Source organism: Schistocerca gregaria, chromosome 3 (assembly GCF_023897955.1).
Source record: "Schistocerca gregaria isolate iqSchGreg1 chromosome 3, iqSchGreg1.2, whole genome shotgun sequence".
Lineage (NCBI taxonomy): Eukaryota > Metazoa > Arthropoda > Insecta > Orthoptera > Acrididae > Schistocerca > Schistocerca gregaria.
The window spans coordinates 340,203,913-340,223,439 of NC_064922.1; the positions used below are offsets into that span (position 1 = coordinate 340,203,913).

The window sequence follows — 19,527 nt, forward strand, 5'->3', positions numbered from 1 at the left end:
TCGAATGGTTATGAGTAGTTCTGAAACCAGGCAGGCAGCAGTCTTTATTGTGTTCAAAAAGTTGTACACTTGTCGAAAACTGATGCATGAATGGTCCGACATTTTGTTCTTTGTCATTCAGACTTGGTTGACCACACTAGAACTATCTACACCATCTAGCTGCTGCATCGTTTGAGAGTAAATAGTTGTAGTATACCTCAACCAATGCACAATGGGTTTATACAGGGCGTATACGCGGAGAAGGAAAAAATTCCTTCACTTCCCAGTTAAAATTATATGTTCTCCCATGTGAAAATACATTTTTCCATGTTAAGTGACAGTTTACTTTTCCTTGAAACTGTAATACTTATCATTCCATTGCATTGTTATGGTTTTATACACTGGCATAGAATTTCCCGGCACTTTACAAAATAAAACTTAGGGGAAAAAAACATGTTTTGGGAAGATCCGTGAGGTGCAGCAACATGTATGCTGCATATTTTTGTACTAAGGAAGTATAAATTCGAATTTCACCAAACACCACATGTTACTTTCGGAAGCATTAAAATCGTGATTTCAGTGTGCTTCTGTAAGCCAGTCATAGCTCGTTTCACGTGATCTCGCCAGCCGATGATGGCGGATATTCAGAGCCCAGGACACTTGATGTAGTCAGCCAAATGCAGCTTCACTGTTAAGTAGCACGTCCACACAATTAGGAAAATTTAATGGTTTAACGTAACATAGTTTTGCTACAAGAAAAACAAAGCTTTCACAGATAATATTGGCCTTGAAGATTAACAAGCTGCAACAGAATCTAAGCTTTCACATATAATGTTGATCTTTTTTGTACTGTTACACTTTAAGATACATCACACAAATGTACCAGTAACATTTTTAATAACAACATAAATGATTAATATCTTGCTTGAAATTCTTCTAATGGTCATCCTAAAATAATAATTGATTTTGAGAGTCAAACACTGTGTGATTTAAGAAATTCATCGTACATTTTCGCGAAAAGGAAATTTACCTTTAAAGTAACACACTTTTCAAACCACCATGCACAATATTTTCCCATGGCCTTTAAGAAATAGATTCCTTTTAGCAGTTATCTGAGGGCCAGATAATAGACATCACTGTGCTTTTGCAGCTTTGATGACGCAGGAAGCCTGTATGTTCGTACGTGTAAAACATTAAAAGATCTCGCATATCATAAAAGAAACAAGACATCAGAGGATTATCAGAATTTCGTGAACCATACTAAAATGTGTAATTCGGCTTAAAGTGAACATTCGTGTGTCCAGATTTGGATGTAAATTTTCTTGTAGTTACCAGTACTGATTGTCAAATGTTTGGTTCTTTATTATGGCATATGTCATACATGCTAGAAAATGAAACGTGCACTTGAAATGTAGCGAACGGTTGAAACTAGCCGATAGTGTGGAATTAAGTACTTTGTTTCAAATAAACGGACTGCCCTCAGTGGAAAAAATTAATAACAGCCAAGTTTCTTTAGCAAACCGACAAAAATAGCTCCATTGTTCAGCAAGGCGATAATGCTTAACTCTCAGAAAGGTGGAAATAAAATAAAATAAATCTGAAACTAATAACTTATTTTAGCCATCCGTAACTATGTGAATATTTTTTTATTCACTTGATGGCTCCCGGTTACAGAAATCAGTTTTGTTTTCATTTGACGTGGCAGCAATAAACGAAGAGGAAACAGCAAAGTCACTAAAGGTATACACAGGCCATGTGGAGACTATCCATCTCACAACAACAACTCAGACTGCTCTGTGTATCAGCCCAGGATCTACAATATTTCTGAATAACGGCAATACTAGGTAATGACGCCCCCCTCCCTCCTGCATTTGAGGTAGGATGCCAAATATTAAATTGACTTTTCAAAAAATGTTGATTCTGTAGCGCACATCATTCTGAAGAGTCTCATACATAACACATATGTCTTCGAGGAAATGAAAGCCATATTATTTGGTCGTAAGAGTGCCAAAGTGCAGTGCCACGCCTCTTCACACAGCATATTCTATCCCACGTTACTGTATTTCACTCTGTGGAATCCAGCCGTGTATATTTTGTAATGGATGCCATCAAAATATATTCAAGACAGTGGAAATTAAAATGTCCTGCAGTGCTTCTCCTGCTCCCATGAAAAAAACCTCACGATTAATACTGAATGTGATTATTTGTAAACGGGATAACAAGAAACCTTCAGAAAATTTGCACTCTTTATTGCCTATTACCTAATAATGTTCTCTTTTGTGTGACATAAAATTAAATGTAGGTTACATAAAAGCAGTAAAGACAAGAGACAAGCAAGGCAGTACACATTTCTTGAATCCTTAAGTCCTAGCATTTTTTTTCTCTCTGCTTGCTACGACTTGACATGACATGCTTTGCTTTCTGCAAAAGAATCTATTACCTCACCAAAGTTTGTCAAATGTTATGCTACATGAAATCTCATTGTCTAATACTGAAAAAGCTGTTAATACAAATAGTACCAAGACTGGCGTGGTTTCTTGAGCTGATTATGTATATTTTGTCATTGCAGCAATTGCAATACATAACAAATAAACGAGACTGTTTTGGAACAAATGGGCATATTATTCACTAAGTAACAATATCCGATGCCAAGGCCTACTACAAGCAATACACTTTATGTCAGAAAATAGTTTCACATTTCATTCATAGGCTGCAGCGTCTCAAGATTGAGGTCGAAAATTAGTGGTACGAAATTTTTATATAAATTTGGAATCGTCGTATTCTTCCATAATTTTTGTGATGTCCCAGCTTCTTCTCCTCCCTTGTTCTAACAAACAATATAGTCTTCACTAATTCTGTAACTATTCCTGCCAGTGTCAAAACTTATTCTCCAGTTAACTTCACTAATCCTGCCACAATCACCGGTTTAGCTTTTCCACGTTTCTTCTCCGGTTAGGCATTATTACTTGTTCATACAACGTGTTTTCCGCGCTACTCCCAAAATAGATCTTACGCGCCTACTAGCCGGGACTGTACAACTGGCCGTTACTAGGGTAGTGGTCTGGTCAAAACTTCATTTTCTTGGATGCACCAAGAAGATAAAATGTAATCTTACTTACCTGTTATTCATTTATTTCCAGTTTGGTAGTCCAAATCTATGGATTTCACTAGTAATTATAAAAACACTGATCATTCGCAAACCCTACTACTACGCCATATTATTGCTACGCATGGTGGATATGTGGAAAATATCGTACTATAGAGTTTCCCAGACCGTAGCGCCATCTGTTGTTGACAATTGTAACTACTGTAATTTCGAAAGTTTGTCCGCCTGAAAATGTTCTGTTGTCCCAAGCCTATTGCAACAAACGGTGTATTTCTATTGCTGCTCGCTTAGTTTTTATTGCCGTTTCAAATATACCGGTCATTTTTGAAACACCCTGTATCATCGAATAGTACAGACGGGTTGAGTGTTGAAACGAAAGACACTTAAACTAGAGTGAGAACTTGGCTATCTTTTGGGAAAATCCTCTTCAGAGAGCATGCACACTGCACATACTAGCCCATCCACACACACCCAACCTGTGCAGTTACATTGTGACAGTACTGCAGCATGACTCAAGATTCCATTAGTACTTTATATTACAATATGTAGTGTCTGAAACGTATCGTGCGTGGTAAAAGCTTTTGCAGAACTTCAAAACAAAATTAAAATTTTTCACTGAACCTGACAACTGAGGGTGACAGGGAAAGGAAATGCTAACATTAAATTTGGTAGTGATTACTTTGATCACACTATCTGTTGTGTTTTCAACACAAGTACTTCCACATGTATTGCTGTCTGCTACATAATGTGTTTTTGTCTTACAGAAGTTACATGTAATACATGACATCTCAAATATGCCCTTATAGGTTAGCAGTTTCTTCTGCTGATCTTTGGTATGACAAACAATAATTCATCCAAATGTGAGCTGCTCTTAGAATGTAGTTAAAGTTGTGAATTGTTTGATAAAAACTAACTTCAGCTGTTAATGCCCCTGGAATGATTATTTTGTCAGACTATTTGGCAGGGTGTTGTTTTGTTTGATAGATTTGCAAACCCACGCCATGTTTGAGAGGGATTTGGACTGACAGGCTATTTGACAAGGTGGCGAATATTGTTTCTGTTGATGTTGTGCCAAGCATTTTTAGCAAGAAAATGGTTTTGTTAGAATTTTTCTTTCTTTATCGTGAGTTTCCACAATTGTGGAAAATCAAAGAGCACTGGCAGTTATCGAAAAAGTAGAGGTGTTGCATCTTTCCCAGCTGTTACATTACGCAGAAAGATACCAAAAAGATAATCCATATTATATGCACAACATACGAGAAAGAGTGGAATAAAATAAAAACAGAGCTCTCCAGTTCTTCCAAAAAATGATGTATCTGTCCCCTATACCACTCCCATTCACAAAACCTTGCCACAAGAGTCTTATCCCTGTGGAAGTCCCAGTTGCTGACTTGCTCAGTCCTTGCACTCACCATATCCTACTCCAGTCCTGTCATGGGCTTATCCTATACCATCAGATGCAGCACCACCTGTCAAGCAAGCTGTCTTATATACCAGCTGTACTGCAATCACTGCACAACATTTTATGTGGGCATGACTGATCAGCTGTCAAACAGACTGAATGGCCACCGTCAAAATGAGGTCAAGAACAAAATTGTCCAACTAGGGCCACAACAATATGCTGAGCATGACATGCTTGAGTTCAATGGCTGCTTTATAACCTGTGCCATCTGGGTCATTCCCTCCACTATCAGCTTTTCTGATTGGGAGTTATCCTTGCAGCACATCCTTCGCTCCCACAAACCTAGCCTCAGGCTCTACTAACCCAATGTCTCCACACTCTCTCTACTCAACAGTTTCCTATTCCTCTGTACTGTCACCTCACACCATCTTCATCATGCACTGCATCCAGCACCTGTATGTCACATGCCTAGCCTCTGCATCTGCCACCCCTCCCTCACCCATTCCTATGCTGTATACCTGACTGTTCCTGCTTCTTGCTCTTTCTCCCTCCACCCACCCCACCCAACACAACCTCAACTACCAACTATGTATGTGTGGGTGTGTGCGCGCGCATTAAATTTTCACTTTTGTGGGTGCCTATCAATGACACAATAACTCTGCTTTTTGGTGACTGGTCTACTTATTAACTATTTAAAATCCTGTGTTGTGGAATTTTAATGAACTTCCATTAGAGGAATCTGGCGAAGACAGCAGATTTTTTACATAACTGTCACTTCGTTTTCAATGTGTGAGTGAAGTAATTCTAACAAGTTTTTAGCAGTTTGACTGTTCCTTTGGAGAAAGTTGATGTAATCATCAGGTTCTGAGTGTAATATTTCCTTCATCAGTTTTTCACGAGTATATTTATCTCTCAGTTTCAACCACTTCCTGAACCAGCATTTTGCTTTCTTTTACTTCTTTATAGTCCACCTCTGTAGCATAGCAGTAGCGTTACCGCCAACCATGCAGGGGGCCCGGTTTCGATTCCCAGCAGGAGACTGGTGTTGTGTGTCCATCATCAACTCACAAGTCACTGATGTGGCGTCACCTGAAAAGGACTTGCCATATGGCGGACGAACTCCCTCGAATGGGGTCTCCCGGCCATCAATGCCATATGTTTATTTCCATTTTTTTCTTTTTTATACACATTGCTTAAATAAATGTGAGGAATGCTGTACCTGCATTGGTATCTGTTCCCACTAAAAGCATCAGAATACTTCCTAATGTGTGCAGCATGACAGCTACTTCAAAAGTGAAGTTACATTTAACAATTTGGTTGGTATAGCTGGCTGCTTCTTTGACAAACCTGTAGAGAAAAAAGAGCAAATCTTACAAGCAAGTTTGATCATCATCATGGCCTTTCAGCAACATATTTGTTGACAGACAAAAATGGTTTTCATTTAATGTTAAAATATAACTCCCCTGTCCCCCCTCCCCCAGGTCAGAGCTGACTTGGTTTACTGTTTTACAGATTAGAAGGAGACAATGGCTTATATTCTCAAATAGGAACATGTTTTGTAAAGTACTGTGGCCTTTAGTTAACAAGTAATATAAGTGAAATATTCATACGATTACCCTTTTCAGGGTGTGAAGTCCTTGGAATTAAAAAGTTCCAAGCCAAAATTGGTCTGGACAATGTTAAAAGCATATCCATGTTCTCCAAGATGGGATTTAATAAAGTAAGCAACAAAACTGAAAATTCTATAGTGTAATCTTCTGCTTCAAAAAACAACAGTGTTGTACTGCCGATGATGTAATGGACACCTTTTTTTTGGTTTCAGGTTAGTGAAAGTAACATCTTTCAAGAAGTTACCATGGAAAGGATAGTTGACAATGGCTGGAAGAGCTGGCTCCTAGAACAAACACAAGGCTCAGAACAAGTGAAAGATTAGTATCTTTGTCCCAATAGTTGCATGTGGATAGTGACTGAAAACATGTTAAAACTGCAGTGTTGTCTCAGAATAGTTGATTTACAATATTTATTGCTTTTACAATTAAGAAATGGGAAGCACAGGTGAGAGTTACATTTGCATCACTGAAGGACAAACTTTTTTTAAATATTTTATTGTATACTGTATAAGATAACAAAAGTATTTTAATGTAAACTATATAAAGTATGTAATAGAAATAAATGACAAAAATATATTTCATGATTTGTTCAGCTCTTAGAGGAATGTGGACAACACTCATGACACAGAGTAATATATACTTTTCACAAAAAATACTTGTTACACATACAAACAGTACTAATTTTTTTCAGACTTTTTAAAAAATACAAGGGCTTCTGAAATTAAAATTGTATGACTTATGTACAAGGTAACTGTAAAAAATTCATTTAAAAACAAAATATAGTCCTGGTGGTTTACAAGAGCACAATAATATATGTTAAATCCACTCTTTCAGAATAGCACATATACAAATTGATAGGCCTTTGTTGCATTTCATTGCATCTCCTCTCTCTCTCTCTCACACACACACACACACACACACACACACACACACACACACACACACACACACACACACACATATATATTCTTAATTAACACCTTAAACTCAACAGCCACATTAAAATTAATTAATTGTACAGTATCTGATATTTAGACCTACAAAATAGTATTATATTGCACCAAGATATTCTTTTGATGTCAAAAATCTCTATTTATAATACACTGGCAAGAACTGGGGTAACTATTCTTTGTCTAGGGCTATTCATTACAACAGCAAAAAATGAAATAATAGTTGTTCTTGGAAATGTATGGAGAGGAACAAAGACTCCTGATCCACTAACTTTTTTACTCATAAGTAATTGACACTGACACATAACAAATTAAAATGGTGTGATTTTTATAGGCACTGAACATTACAGCAAGAATCTTCATTGGTAGAAGTGTCACTAATGTCAATATTCCACAGGTACAATGATACTTAGTTCTACAACAGTACATAAAAAGCAAATATAATTAATAACAGCAAAAAATAAAAAATAATGTAATGAACTGCACACTAAATTTGAAACATGGTACTTGTGTACTTGGTTTTAGTGTCCAACCATCTCTCAAGAAGTCAATGAATTTAACTCATATGTTGCATTATTGAATAGATAGTAAGCATCTACTTTATAATTCAAGTGTCTGTAATAAATTTTACATATGTAGCTGGTATACATGTATTTATACAACAAACTTAAGCCCAAGGTTAAAGGATTCTTAAGAGATGATGTATTCTTCTCCACAATGAGAATGATTCAAGTTTATGGAAGGAAAAGCCAATGGAAAATGAAGAACTTGTATGTTCACACTGTTGTTTTTTTTCCGCCTCTTTCTGTTTAAATAACACACACAATTCAGAGCAAGGATACAGAAAACACACCTCTAAAACTCTGGTGCACTTCGTATTATACAATCACACCAATGAAGAAATGAAAACAAAGAAATGGGAAAAAATTGACACATCTCAAAGGAAAGGAGACATCAATGAAGTGGTGATAAAAAAATCATTACCATAGTGTAATAGTAGCAGAAAACATTCGACATTGTAAAACTATTCATGCGAAACTGGAATAAAAGTAAGTCTAGCAGTTCACTAGTTTACCATAGTGCAATCTCAAATTATTTTCATTGTGATGATGATGACAACAATTATTATTATTATTATTATTATTATTATTATTATTATTATTATTAGCAGTAGTAGAAGCAATATATGCTTTCATCGGTAACCCTACTTAACAAGAAATTAGAAACAAATTAAACTACAGTCTTCGGCTTCTGATACATTACACTCACTATCGATGTACAATATACAAGGTGAACCAAAATTTGCGTAATTGGATACTACAGGACAATTCCTTGCATTCTAACAGTACAAAAAGGTATCTAACAAAATTTCATCCCACCCATATTTTCAGTAGAAAATGGATGTCAAAGAATGGAAATTTGGCAACACTGCAATCACAGCTTTGAAAAGTATATTCATTCAGTACTATGTAACTACACTGCCCAGTTACTACATTAGAATACCCAAGTTCAAGATTTCAATTCTGGGTTTAGGTGTAAATCTTTTTATGTTCTAATTTTAGACAGCATGATGTGATACTTGGCTTCTTAATTATCATGCAGCAATTACAGCAAGCCTTATACAAAACAAGTGCAATTATTTAATACTGAAATAGAATTTCTGTCCTATAATAAGTAATTTCTTTAATTGAGTATGAATATTTCTCAAATGTTTGACCAATAGTATTATGTTGAACATTAAAAAACTAGTTGTAGGATATATACCATTTAATAAACATAGTATTCCACAGCATTATTGGGCAGATCAAAATTAGAAAATAAGAAAAAGAACTTAGTTCCAGAATTGACCTCTCAGACTGGAATATTCTAATGCTAAACTCTGCCCACTGTATTAACTGGGAGATACAGCTTTGCCGTATTGAATGAAGATACTTATCATTCATGCCAACCTGTCTTTCATTGACACCTTTTTTTCTTTCTGAAAAGATGTACAGGACAAAATCCTGCTTGAGACATTTTTGTAGTGTTGGACTGCAAGGAAATACAGTGTGGCATCTAAGTTTGCAATTTAGGTTCGCCCTGCATAACAGATACATAACCACTCAGAGCCCAGCACTTCATCCAAAAATGTGAATCTGTGAAGCTTTGCAGCTCTGGACAACTGGTACCTTTTATGATCTGATGTTTCAGGTTCACACGCATAAACCCACAGACTTCAACATATGTTGTTAACCATGTCAAATCCAATAAAGGCATCAACAGTAATAAAGTAGAAAGTTGCTCTCGGTGCATTTACTTGAATTCAAAACAGCACAATATTGTGGGATTCACAGCAATGTATCAAATTTATTCGTAAGTTTTGAAAATGAATGTTTGCTAAATATTTTATGAATTGAATATTCTGTTAACAGTAACACATTTATGATATCGGTTTCTGTTATTATGAATGTTGCACACATGACTTTTGATATAATGGAAAAATGCAGACTGAAAATGCAACAAAAGAAAATTTGGAGGTATAAATCCAAGACATAAGTTTCACTGAAGATATAACAATATTTTATTGTTATTTAGTTACAAATATAATGTGAAAATGAACTACAACATTGTTTGAAGAGTAGAATCATGGATGATTTTTACTTTCAAATAAGGCAAATAGAGAGCAATGTTGACTGAAGTACATAAGTACTTCTATTGCGGAAAATTGGCATCTAAAACAGGAATTGGAAAATGAGAAATGCCCAAATACTATTGTAGCACAGTTAATGAGTCATACTTAGTTATCATCATCTGAAATATGTATGCAGCCGCATCATGTCTTGAGTAATGGTTGGACAGATAAGCAAACCCAGCTTGAGGGGGGACACTCCCCCCCCCCCCCCCCCCCTCTCTCTCTCTCTCTCTCACACACACACACACACACACACACACACACACACACCACACACACACACACAGAGAGAGAGAGAGAGAGAGAGAGAAATCCTCCCTACAATAAATATAAAATTGTCAGTTGTTTAAGGTATTAAAAAAAAAAAAAAAGGTACAGTTTGCAACTAAAACTGACCAAATTTTCATCTCCAAGACTCGAGAGATGTGTTACTTTAAAACAACAGTATTTTGTTTCCTACATGAATATAAACTGTTTCAACAACCTTTTGCATAGGTACTAAAGTTTGACTTCCTAAAAAAATCTTCATTTATTTCTACAAAGTGGCAGTGAAACTGGCATAAAACATAAATCTAATAAGAAGTGCAACTGTGACTGTGCCAAATGATCTTTTAAAAATTATTTCAAGCAAAAACATTTCAAGGCACCTAAAAGTGTGACCACTGCTTATTAATACTATATATTCTGAATACCATCACTCATCAGGTAAAATCCTTATACTGCAATTATATCACAATTTTCTCTGTTAAAGAATGGAACAGAATACTTATTGCCTAAGAGTGACATCATATTGCAGCAGTACATTCAATTAAAATTATGTAATTAAAAACACTGTATAATTTATGAGATGGTGGTTTTTGTTATACTATTGTCGTGACAGGCCTCACTGTCCATCAGCTGATGTACTGTGATGGCTCAGATGAGTGTCTCGTCCTGGTGTTGACTTTGGTGAATTGTGTGATTCTGGCCTTGATCTGCACAAACAAAGCAACAAACTAATGTTGTGAGAAATCCAAGTTGCCTGAAGTGTGCATATGAGAACAACATTTTATTACCACAGAAATTAATGGTTCTGTTTACTATCATGCAAAATACCTTTTAAGTTTACATGCAGTATAATCTGCTTAAAGCAGGAAAAACTGAGTAAGAGAATGAAAACAGCTATGACAATGTGCATGGCATGGCACAGCATAAAACATCACCCTATCCATGCTAATTACAGGTTCTCTTAAATCATAAGATGGTCAGAAACAACTTAAATGATTGGGAAAGGGCTGTTAAATGGTCTCAGCCATCAAGTTGCATCTTACAAGTATACTACAGACATACTCCAGAACAAAAGAAAAATGTTTGCTGAATGGTCATCACTTAAAAATTCATGTGCACACGTTCATCTTCAAGAAGATTCTGTAGCAGCATTACATATTGTAACAACATGAATAAACCATTTTGGTGTGGCTGCAGTGATATGTAATTTTGGGATCATATTTACACTATACGCATCAGTCAATTATGGAGGAGTGGTTGCCATTCACCATTTCTGTTCATTGTTTCCAACCTGGAATTTTCTTCATTACAGCAAATATCTGATTTTGCAGATGACACAAACAAGTAATCAGGAAAAACTTATGTGTTCGGTCTCAAGAAAGCTAGTGCAGACTGCTCTGGGAGTGGGTTAGTGAAGTTAGAGATGGAGAATGACAAGGCATCAAGTTGAGAATGATAAAATACCACTATTTAATATTGTAACTCAAGGAAGCATAATTGTCTGATTAACACGCAGCACAGCAGTATCAGTGATGATTGGTTTTTGCAATGTATTTTTGACAATACTGATTGACCGTAAATACAGTAGTGCACCGAATATCCAATGATACAGATAAAGTTCACAAGCAGGACAGTGTGTGAATGTGTAGATATGTTAATTATATATATTCTACTAAAAAATATGATCAAAAATGATACGTTAAAAAACTGTGAAGGTTTCAGTAGCTTTTTTACATTAAGTTTTTATTAAGAATATGAAATATTAGTACCCAAACCACATATAGTAATTTAGCAAGCTGGCTGTGTGCATCATGAGACAAACTGTAGCAAAAAGTAAATTCATCAGAGCTTTTGGTAGAACACATCAGCAGAATAAATTCTACATTTTCATACTTATATTATGATGAATAGAAGCATTAATATATTACTATGTTGAAAATAAGTTTAATGAACGTTACTGGAAATAATACAGAGGAAAATGAAGCAGGAAAAACTAATACAGGGTCTAAAAAATGAGAATTATAAAGAGTAAAAAGTAAGAAAGCAGGAATAGCTAGAAGAGGAACCCAAATGCAGATGCCATCTAAATGTAGATGCCATCTAAATGTAGATGTCATCTAAATGTAGATGCCATCTACAGGAAAACTGAAAAGAAGTTTGGAGAAAGGAGAAGTACCCTTATGGATACAACAACCTCCGACGGCAAGCTATTGCTACACAAAAGGAGCAGGAGGAGGAGGCAAAAAGATGGAAGCATAGCTGCCAACCATGAGAAGTGGCTGTCAGTAATTGCATGGCAAATATAGAAGTGGGTTTGTGGGCTCTCCCTTTGTTTGGGGGGGGGGGGGGGGGGGGGGGCGCCTGCTGCTGCTGCTGCTTAGAGTCTAATGTCCCATTGACATTGAGGTTCTTTAGAGATGGAGCCCAAGCTCCAGTGAGTAAAGCAACTGTAAATGAAAAAAAATCAGGTTAAATGAGAAAAGCTAAAATTCATTATAGTAAATGTAAAGGTGCTTTAGAAACATTTCTGTAATTTACAAATACCGCAAAATCAACACATGTATATCTCTCAAAATTATTAATTAAAAAGCAAGTAAAACATGCAAACAAAATCATCAATTTACATCATGAAGTGAGAGGCACATCTTCAGTGTTTTATATAAAAATATTTACAAGTCTTTCTCATCCACTGTCTCTTCTTGCTGGACCTGCTACTTGCATAATACAGACTCCTCACTGGTGACTGACTATACTTTTCTCCTTACTGATAATCTTGTAGTACTCTTCACAGCCTGAATATGATCCTGTGTAAAATTATTTTGGTAACATGCCCTCCCTGAAGATAAATGGTTCATTTACTGATGATCAAAGCACTCAAGGTTCCCGTACTCATACTAGATCGAAATTCAGTACTGTTTTTCCTAACACTACTAAAAACTTTCTCACAGGCAGCATTACTACAAGCAATAATCAGTAACACAAGCATAAGCCTGCTCAGTGATTGATGCTTTTCAATGCCTGATGCATCACACATAGCAGATATTTTGTACGAAGTACCATCAGTTCTCTCTTCTTCCACCATTCCAAACTCATCAAACTGGTATCTTGAAAACTCCAATTATAATGTGTGTTTTTTTTCACAATCACTCAGAACATCAGGAATACCTCATTCACCTTCACAACTGACAATAAAGATTTTCTTGCCGTTGATCAAATATCTATAACTTCTGTCATCATGTAGTGGAAATTCTTCTTTGACAGAATACATGAGTTGATGAAATATCTTCTGACAGCTTCATAAAATTTTGTAACAACAGATTTCTCAAGCTTGCTGTGACTAATGTAGCTTCTAGTGTCTACACCAATGACAATATCTTCATCCCCTTTGTGATATTTATTTTTTGAAATTTCAATTCCAGCAAACTACGAGATGCAGGTACAAAGCTCATAATCAAATCTGTACATAAGTTATTTAGGATGCTATGAAGTCTGTGATTTATTGACTCTTCTTTCTGAAGGAATACTTTTACTTTGGTAAATAACAAAACAGTATTACAGAAGAAAAGGAGATACAGCTTAGTTACTGGATCATTTAGAAAAGGGCACACTCTAGATAAGTGAACATTGTTTACGTTTTGTTAAGCTTTCTCACTTTGAAATTTTACAACAGGTTCCCACTGTACAGTTATTCTTTCTATTAACTGGAGCAGAGAGAGGCATCTTGTACAAACATACATAAGTACTTTATGGGGTTTAGTGCCATACATATTTTGACAAAGTTTAAAAGCAGACGTTCTTTTTGAACTGTTCTGGAGAAAGTAGAAAATGTCCAGTACCAGTTCTTCAGTATCATAATGTTGTACGCTTTTCACACTTTCACATCCAGCTAAATGAAGTAGATGGCAGGAACAAGACTGAATTCTTGTGTGTGGTGGATCTTTCATATGTTCCACTACTGTACTTGCATTATCACATGCAACTGAAATGCACTTTTATCTAGAGAATTCCTTTTCTTAGCAGTTCGCCACTCAAGATATTAAAAATTTCTTTGCTAATATTTGAACTTGATTCCAGTAAGGAATAGTGTTGTGGTGCACACCTTTTCCTGTTTAATATCAAAGTAAGTGATGCCAGCTAGATATAGTTTCACATCTTTAATGTCTGTGCTACCATCAGTTGCAAGAGAAAAGGGGTTTTCTTTTAAGTATTCTGTTACATTGTACTGTTTTCCAAATGACAAAGAATTTATAACCTCTGTTGTTTTAGTTCTTCCACAAATGTATTTTTTTTTTAGCAATCTGAGACTCAAGAAACATTTTTTTGAACAACTGTGAAGCATAATCTGCACAAGAAACTGGTAGGTCATGTTCAACATTAAATGAACTTAAAAAGCATTTCCACATTGATGACAGAGTCCTCCTCATCATGTTTTATTCCAAATGATAACTGTGGCCCATTTGAAGACTTCAGGTTTGTTAGGTTTACACATACTTAGATATAACATGACAACAGCAATCATCAAGACCAGCATGCTTTATAGAAATGTGTCATGAACACACTGTACAAAACACATGTTGGTCTGATTTATCTGATTTTACCAAACATGGCCATTCTTCACTATACTGTTTCCAAAATTTCTGTCCAGTTTTCCACTTTTCCATTTTTTCATTATGCTGCCATCTACTGTACTGACACTTTGGTGTTCCACACTTTGGTTTTTCCGCACATTCGCTCTATACAGAAATACCATAATCACTGGAAATACCGTCCGAAACTCAAAGGGGCATGCGCACGTTAACGCCACCTGGTACGCATGCATACATTCACAGGTGGTTACAACTTTGCACACGGATGATATGTCTACCAATTTTCTTAGTTCCACCATTAGATGGCTGTCACACTAGACTTGTATGTCTCTGCAATGAAATCATTACAATCTATAAAACATTTTAGTTGCATATGACTAGCAGAAAGCAAACAGTATCTTTTCCAATTCTTTTTAGAACACGAAATCAATCATGTTCATTTCCAAAAATTTTTAGTGTACCAGTCTGTAACTCTGCAATGAAGGTGGTAAATTGATAATAATTATGGACAATCTGTAATAGTTGGTGGACAATCCGTAATAGTTGGTAGCTATTTGGAAGGAATGCATAGGAGTTCTCTACAAGAGAAGGCAGTATTATAAAAAGGGCACAGGAAGCAAATGACAATGAGATGGGAAGTGTGATGCTGTGTGAAGAATTTGACTGAGCACTGAAATTATTCTACAAGAAGTAGTACTATGAAGGCTTACAGGGTTGGTGTAAACTTCAATTAAAACCTTTGGGCCGATTGGCTGTGGTATATGAATAAAACTATTTACTGAGTTTTGTTCTCATCTGTATGATACATCTTCATAGATGCTAGGCTTATCTCAGAAGATGTCTCCCACACATGAGGATAAAACGTCAGTAAATAGTTTTAATCACTGACCACACCCTTTCAGCTCATAAGTAGAAATTTAAGTCCCATAAGAAGGTTCAAAAATGGCCAATCAGAATTACAATCTGTAAAATTACTATACACAAAAACTTCCTGACAGATTAACACTGTGTGCAAGACTGGGATTCAAACCAGGAATATTTGCTTTTGCTAGCAAGTGCTCACAGACAGCTATCCAAAAATTTCTCATGACCTACCCTTACACCTTTATTTCCACCAGTACATACCCTACCTTCCAAACTTTACAAAGGTTATCCTGCAAACCTCGTGGGAGTAGCACTTCTGGAAGAAAGACTATTGCAGAGATATGGTTTAGCCACAGCCAAGGTATTTGTTTCCAGAATGAAATTTCACTCTGCAGCAGAGTATATGCTGATTTGAAACATACTGGCAGACTAAAACTGTGTGCCGGACTAGGTGTCAAACCTGGTACATTTTCCATTGCTGGTCAAGTGTTCTGCTGACTAAGCTATTGAAGCATGACTCAAAACCTGCCCTCACGGATTTACTTCTGCCATTACCTCATCTTCTACAATCCAAACTTTGTGGAAGTTCTTCTGCATATCTTGTGGGGCTAGCACTCATGGAAGAAAGGATATTGCTGAGCAAGGTGGCGCAGTGGCTAGCACAGTGGACTCAGATTTGGGATGACAACTGTTCAAACCTACATCTAGCCATCCAGATTTAGGTGTCCATGATTTCCCTAAATCACTCCAAAAGAATGCTGGGATGGTTTCTTTCAAAGGGCACAGCCAATTTCCTTCCCCATCCCTGACACAATCTGAGTTTGTGCTCTTTTCCTAATGACATTGACAGGACATTAAACTCAATATTCCTTTCTTCTTCTTCCTTTAGAAAGGTTACTGTGGAGATTTGGCTTAGTGGTGAGGTTCGGCGGTGAGTCATGTTCAGATAGTTCAGTTGTAGAGCATCCTGCAAAACACAAAAATTCCCACTCTCGGGTTCCATTCTGGCACAGTTTAAATCTGGCAATTGCTGCACACTCCACTGTAGAGTGAAATTTCATTCTGGTACCATGTAAAAAGTCTGAGAGGCAAATACGACACAAAACCGAAATTTCCTTTTAAATTTTCCTATAATTTCACAGTCTCTTTCTTTGCCTTGAAAACTTATGGAGATATGCATATACATTCTGAAGAACATAATGCCCCTCTTTTCCTCTTTTTGTAAATAATTCATTTTAATTTTCCACGAATTTAATGCCTGTCTCAGTCGGAACATTTACAACTGGCAGTTTATTAACTAGATGTAGAGACCTGACAAAATCTTTAATTTCCATTGCACCATAAAGCATCTGTCATCAAGTGGATGATGTTCAAACCAAATTGGGTAAAAAAAACTTTTTTATTAGAAATAAAGTGTTCAATATCATTATCACTAATTTCAAGAATTAAATTATTTATGCTTCATAGTTCCACTTTGCAATGCCTTGAGCACTTCCATTTTTCATTCAGAAGCTTTATTAAAATCAATGATGACCATGGTGGCAGGCAGGATACTAGGGAGATATTACTACTGACAACTTGATATTTATAAAGTACTAGCTGTCCCGGGCCAGACATGGCTGTGGCTCAGTTGGGTTAAATGACAAATTGCTAAATATTTGTGGGAAGTGGATGTACATTCTAATCTCTGTCTCCCTCCACGTCCCTGTCCACATTACACTCCCCCTCTCATCTTCTGCTCAGCCCCTCCCGCTCCCCATCAACCCCCCCACCCACCCCCTGGCCCATCTCTCTCTGACATTCAGACTTGTTTGCTGTTAATGCAAATTCTGATTCTACTACATATTACATAAATATTAAAAATATGTAGCCTATATGCATCCAAACATTTATTACAGTAATGTGTAAAAATTTGAAGTAAATCAATTTAGTACTTTTTGATATTTTACATATATACTAAAAAAGTGTATAACCTAAGTCTATCTGAACATTCTTTTGTGTAAATTTTCAAGGAAATCTGTTAAGAATGTTTTGAGATTTTTGGCAACAGTGTTTCCGCATTATTCATAACAAATGTACATTTAAATGTTACATATATTAAAATATGTAGCCTATGTCTGTCCAAATGAATATTAAAGTATTATGTAAAAATCTGAAGTAAATTGCTTAAGAATTTTCCATGATTTTTGGTATTAAGATTTCCCCTTCATACATTACATAGGTTAAAAATTATAATGTAAATGGATAGATAAAATATCTGCACATGAAGTGGCAGCAGGGCAAAACACACACACACACACACACACACACACACACACACACACACACACACACACAAACAGGGATTTAACTTAAGCTCTTCTTCTAGCAGAAGAGGAGTTGAAGGGCAAGGAAGGGGGTTCAAGGAAAAGGAATGAGAAGTTTTAGGAAAAGGAGCACCATTTAGAAAAGTCACATAGAACACCAGTTAAGGGGAGACTTACTGAATGAGATGAGAAGGTAACACTGATTGTTGGGGACTGCACCAGCCAAGATTTGAAACCCGAGAGCTTAAAGGTGGAAGACGGGTAATATACAAGAATCACTACTAAAACATCATGCATGAGTTAAGAGTGAAAAGATAAGCGCATTGTATGTATCTGAGGTGGGAGCGGGGATGGCTAAAACATAAAGTCAGAAAATGAAATATGTAGAAAACTAAAATTGCGTGAAGAAAGGAGTAGTTACTGTGAGTAAATGGTGAGACACAAGGAATTAGCATAAATTAAGGTCAGGTGAGAATCTAGGACATGTTGTAAAGCTAGTTCCCACCTGCAGAGTTCTGAGAAATTGGTGTGCGGAGGAAGAATCTAGATGGCGCATGCGGTGAAACAGGCACCTTGGTCATGTCTGTCATGATGTACAGCATGTTCTGCTACAGGATATTGTGTGTTGCTTGTATACACCCTCTGCCTATGCCCTTTCATTCTGACTGATAACTGGGAGGCAATCATGCGGATGTAAACAGCCAAAGAGTGTTAACATAACAGCTGGTATATGATGAGTCATTTCACAGGTGGCTCTCTCTTCATTAGTATATGTTTTGCCAATTACAGGGCTAGAATAGGTGGTGGTAGTAGGAGGGTGCATGGGGCAATTCCTACAGTGAGGACGGTCAAAGGATAGGGAGATGGGTGCAGAAGGAGCATAGGGTCTGAAAGGATATTGCGGAGACTGTGAGGGTAATGAAAAGCTATTGTAGGTGTGGTGGGGAATATCTCAGACAGCTCGGATCTCATTTTGGGCATGATTTTAAGAAGTCATGGTCTTGTAGAAATAGCTCATTGATACATTCAAGACCAGGGGATCAGCAGTACCAGGATTGGATGTGATGGCCCGGGAAATCTGCTTTTGAGCTAGGCTGTTGGGATAATTATTTTCAGTGAAGGCTGAAGTGGGGGTGTTGATGTATTGCTTTAGAGAGTCTGCATCCAAACAAATACGTTTGCCTCAAATGCCGGGAGTGTATGGGAGGGAACGTTTGAGATGGAAAGGATGGCAACTGATTCCAGGAGTTTTACACAGGTCAGCCTCACCATGTGTCCATACCCGCAAAGATTGCATGTTTACATTATCTCCTGTGACTTTCTTTTTCTATCTGGCCAGTTTTTTCATATTTCATCTCCTTTCACGTCATTGCCTATCTCTCTCTCTCTCTCTCTCTCTCTCTCTCTCTCTCTCACTCACCCCCCCCCCCCCCCCCGCCCTTTTTTTTTTTTTTTACATCCAATCAGTATTTTGGATCATATAGACCACTCTTGTGGCGAGAAGTTCTTGCCCACTCATTGCCTCTTGTTAACCATTTTCTGTTCTCAAGATTTTCGTGCAAATTTTTCAGATTTTTCCAAAATTTTTCTCAGCTTTTCTTCCATTTTTCTATATTCTTTCATCCTCTGCCACTCATTTAGCCAGTCCCACCATTTTTAACACTCCAAACCGTCCTCTCTTGCAATGATGTATCCCATCACTTATTACATCTGTTCATTTTGAAAATATGCTTTTGTGCTATCGAAATTAATGTCTGACATTCTTTTTCTTGAAACCTGCTTGTCC

The 19,527-nt window shown here is 36.7% G+C and overlaps 2 protein-coding genes across 6 annotated transcripts in view; one reads left to right on the forward strand and one right to left on the reverse strand.

The window, feature by feature from the left end:
* The window catches only part of LOC126356000 (alpha/beta-tubulin-N-acetyltransferase 9-like), a 94,678-nt gene extending 88,005 nt beyond the window's left edge, over nt 1-6,673 (forward strand). For all 5 annotated transcript variants that reach the window (XM_050006636.1, XM_050006634.1, XM_050006639.1 and 2 more), the window contains 2 exons: nt 6,113-6,207; nt 6,310-6,673. In XM_050006636.1, the coding sequence (XP_049862593.1) occupies nt 6,113-6,207; nt 6,310-6,420 (206 nt within the window). In that variant the 3' untranslated portion in view covers nt 6,421-6,673. The remainder of the gene's footprint in view (nt 1-6,112; nt 6,208-6,309) is intronic.
* A 368-nt stretch (nt 6,674-7,041) lies between these two features.
* LOC126355998 (arf-GAP with dual PH domain-containing protein 1-like) overlaps nt 7,042-19,527 on the reverse strand; it is a 127,390-nt gene continuing 114,904 nt past the window's right edge. The window contains exon 8 of the mRNA XM_050006632.1: nt 7,042-10,692. Within this exon, the coding sequence (XP_049862589.1) occupies nt 10,602-10,692 (91 nt within the window). The 3' untranslated portion in view covers nt 7,042-10,601. The remainder of the gene's footprint in view (nt 10,693-19,527) is intronic.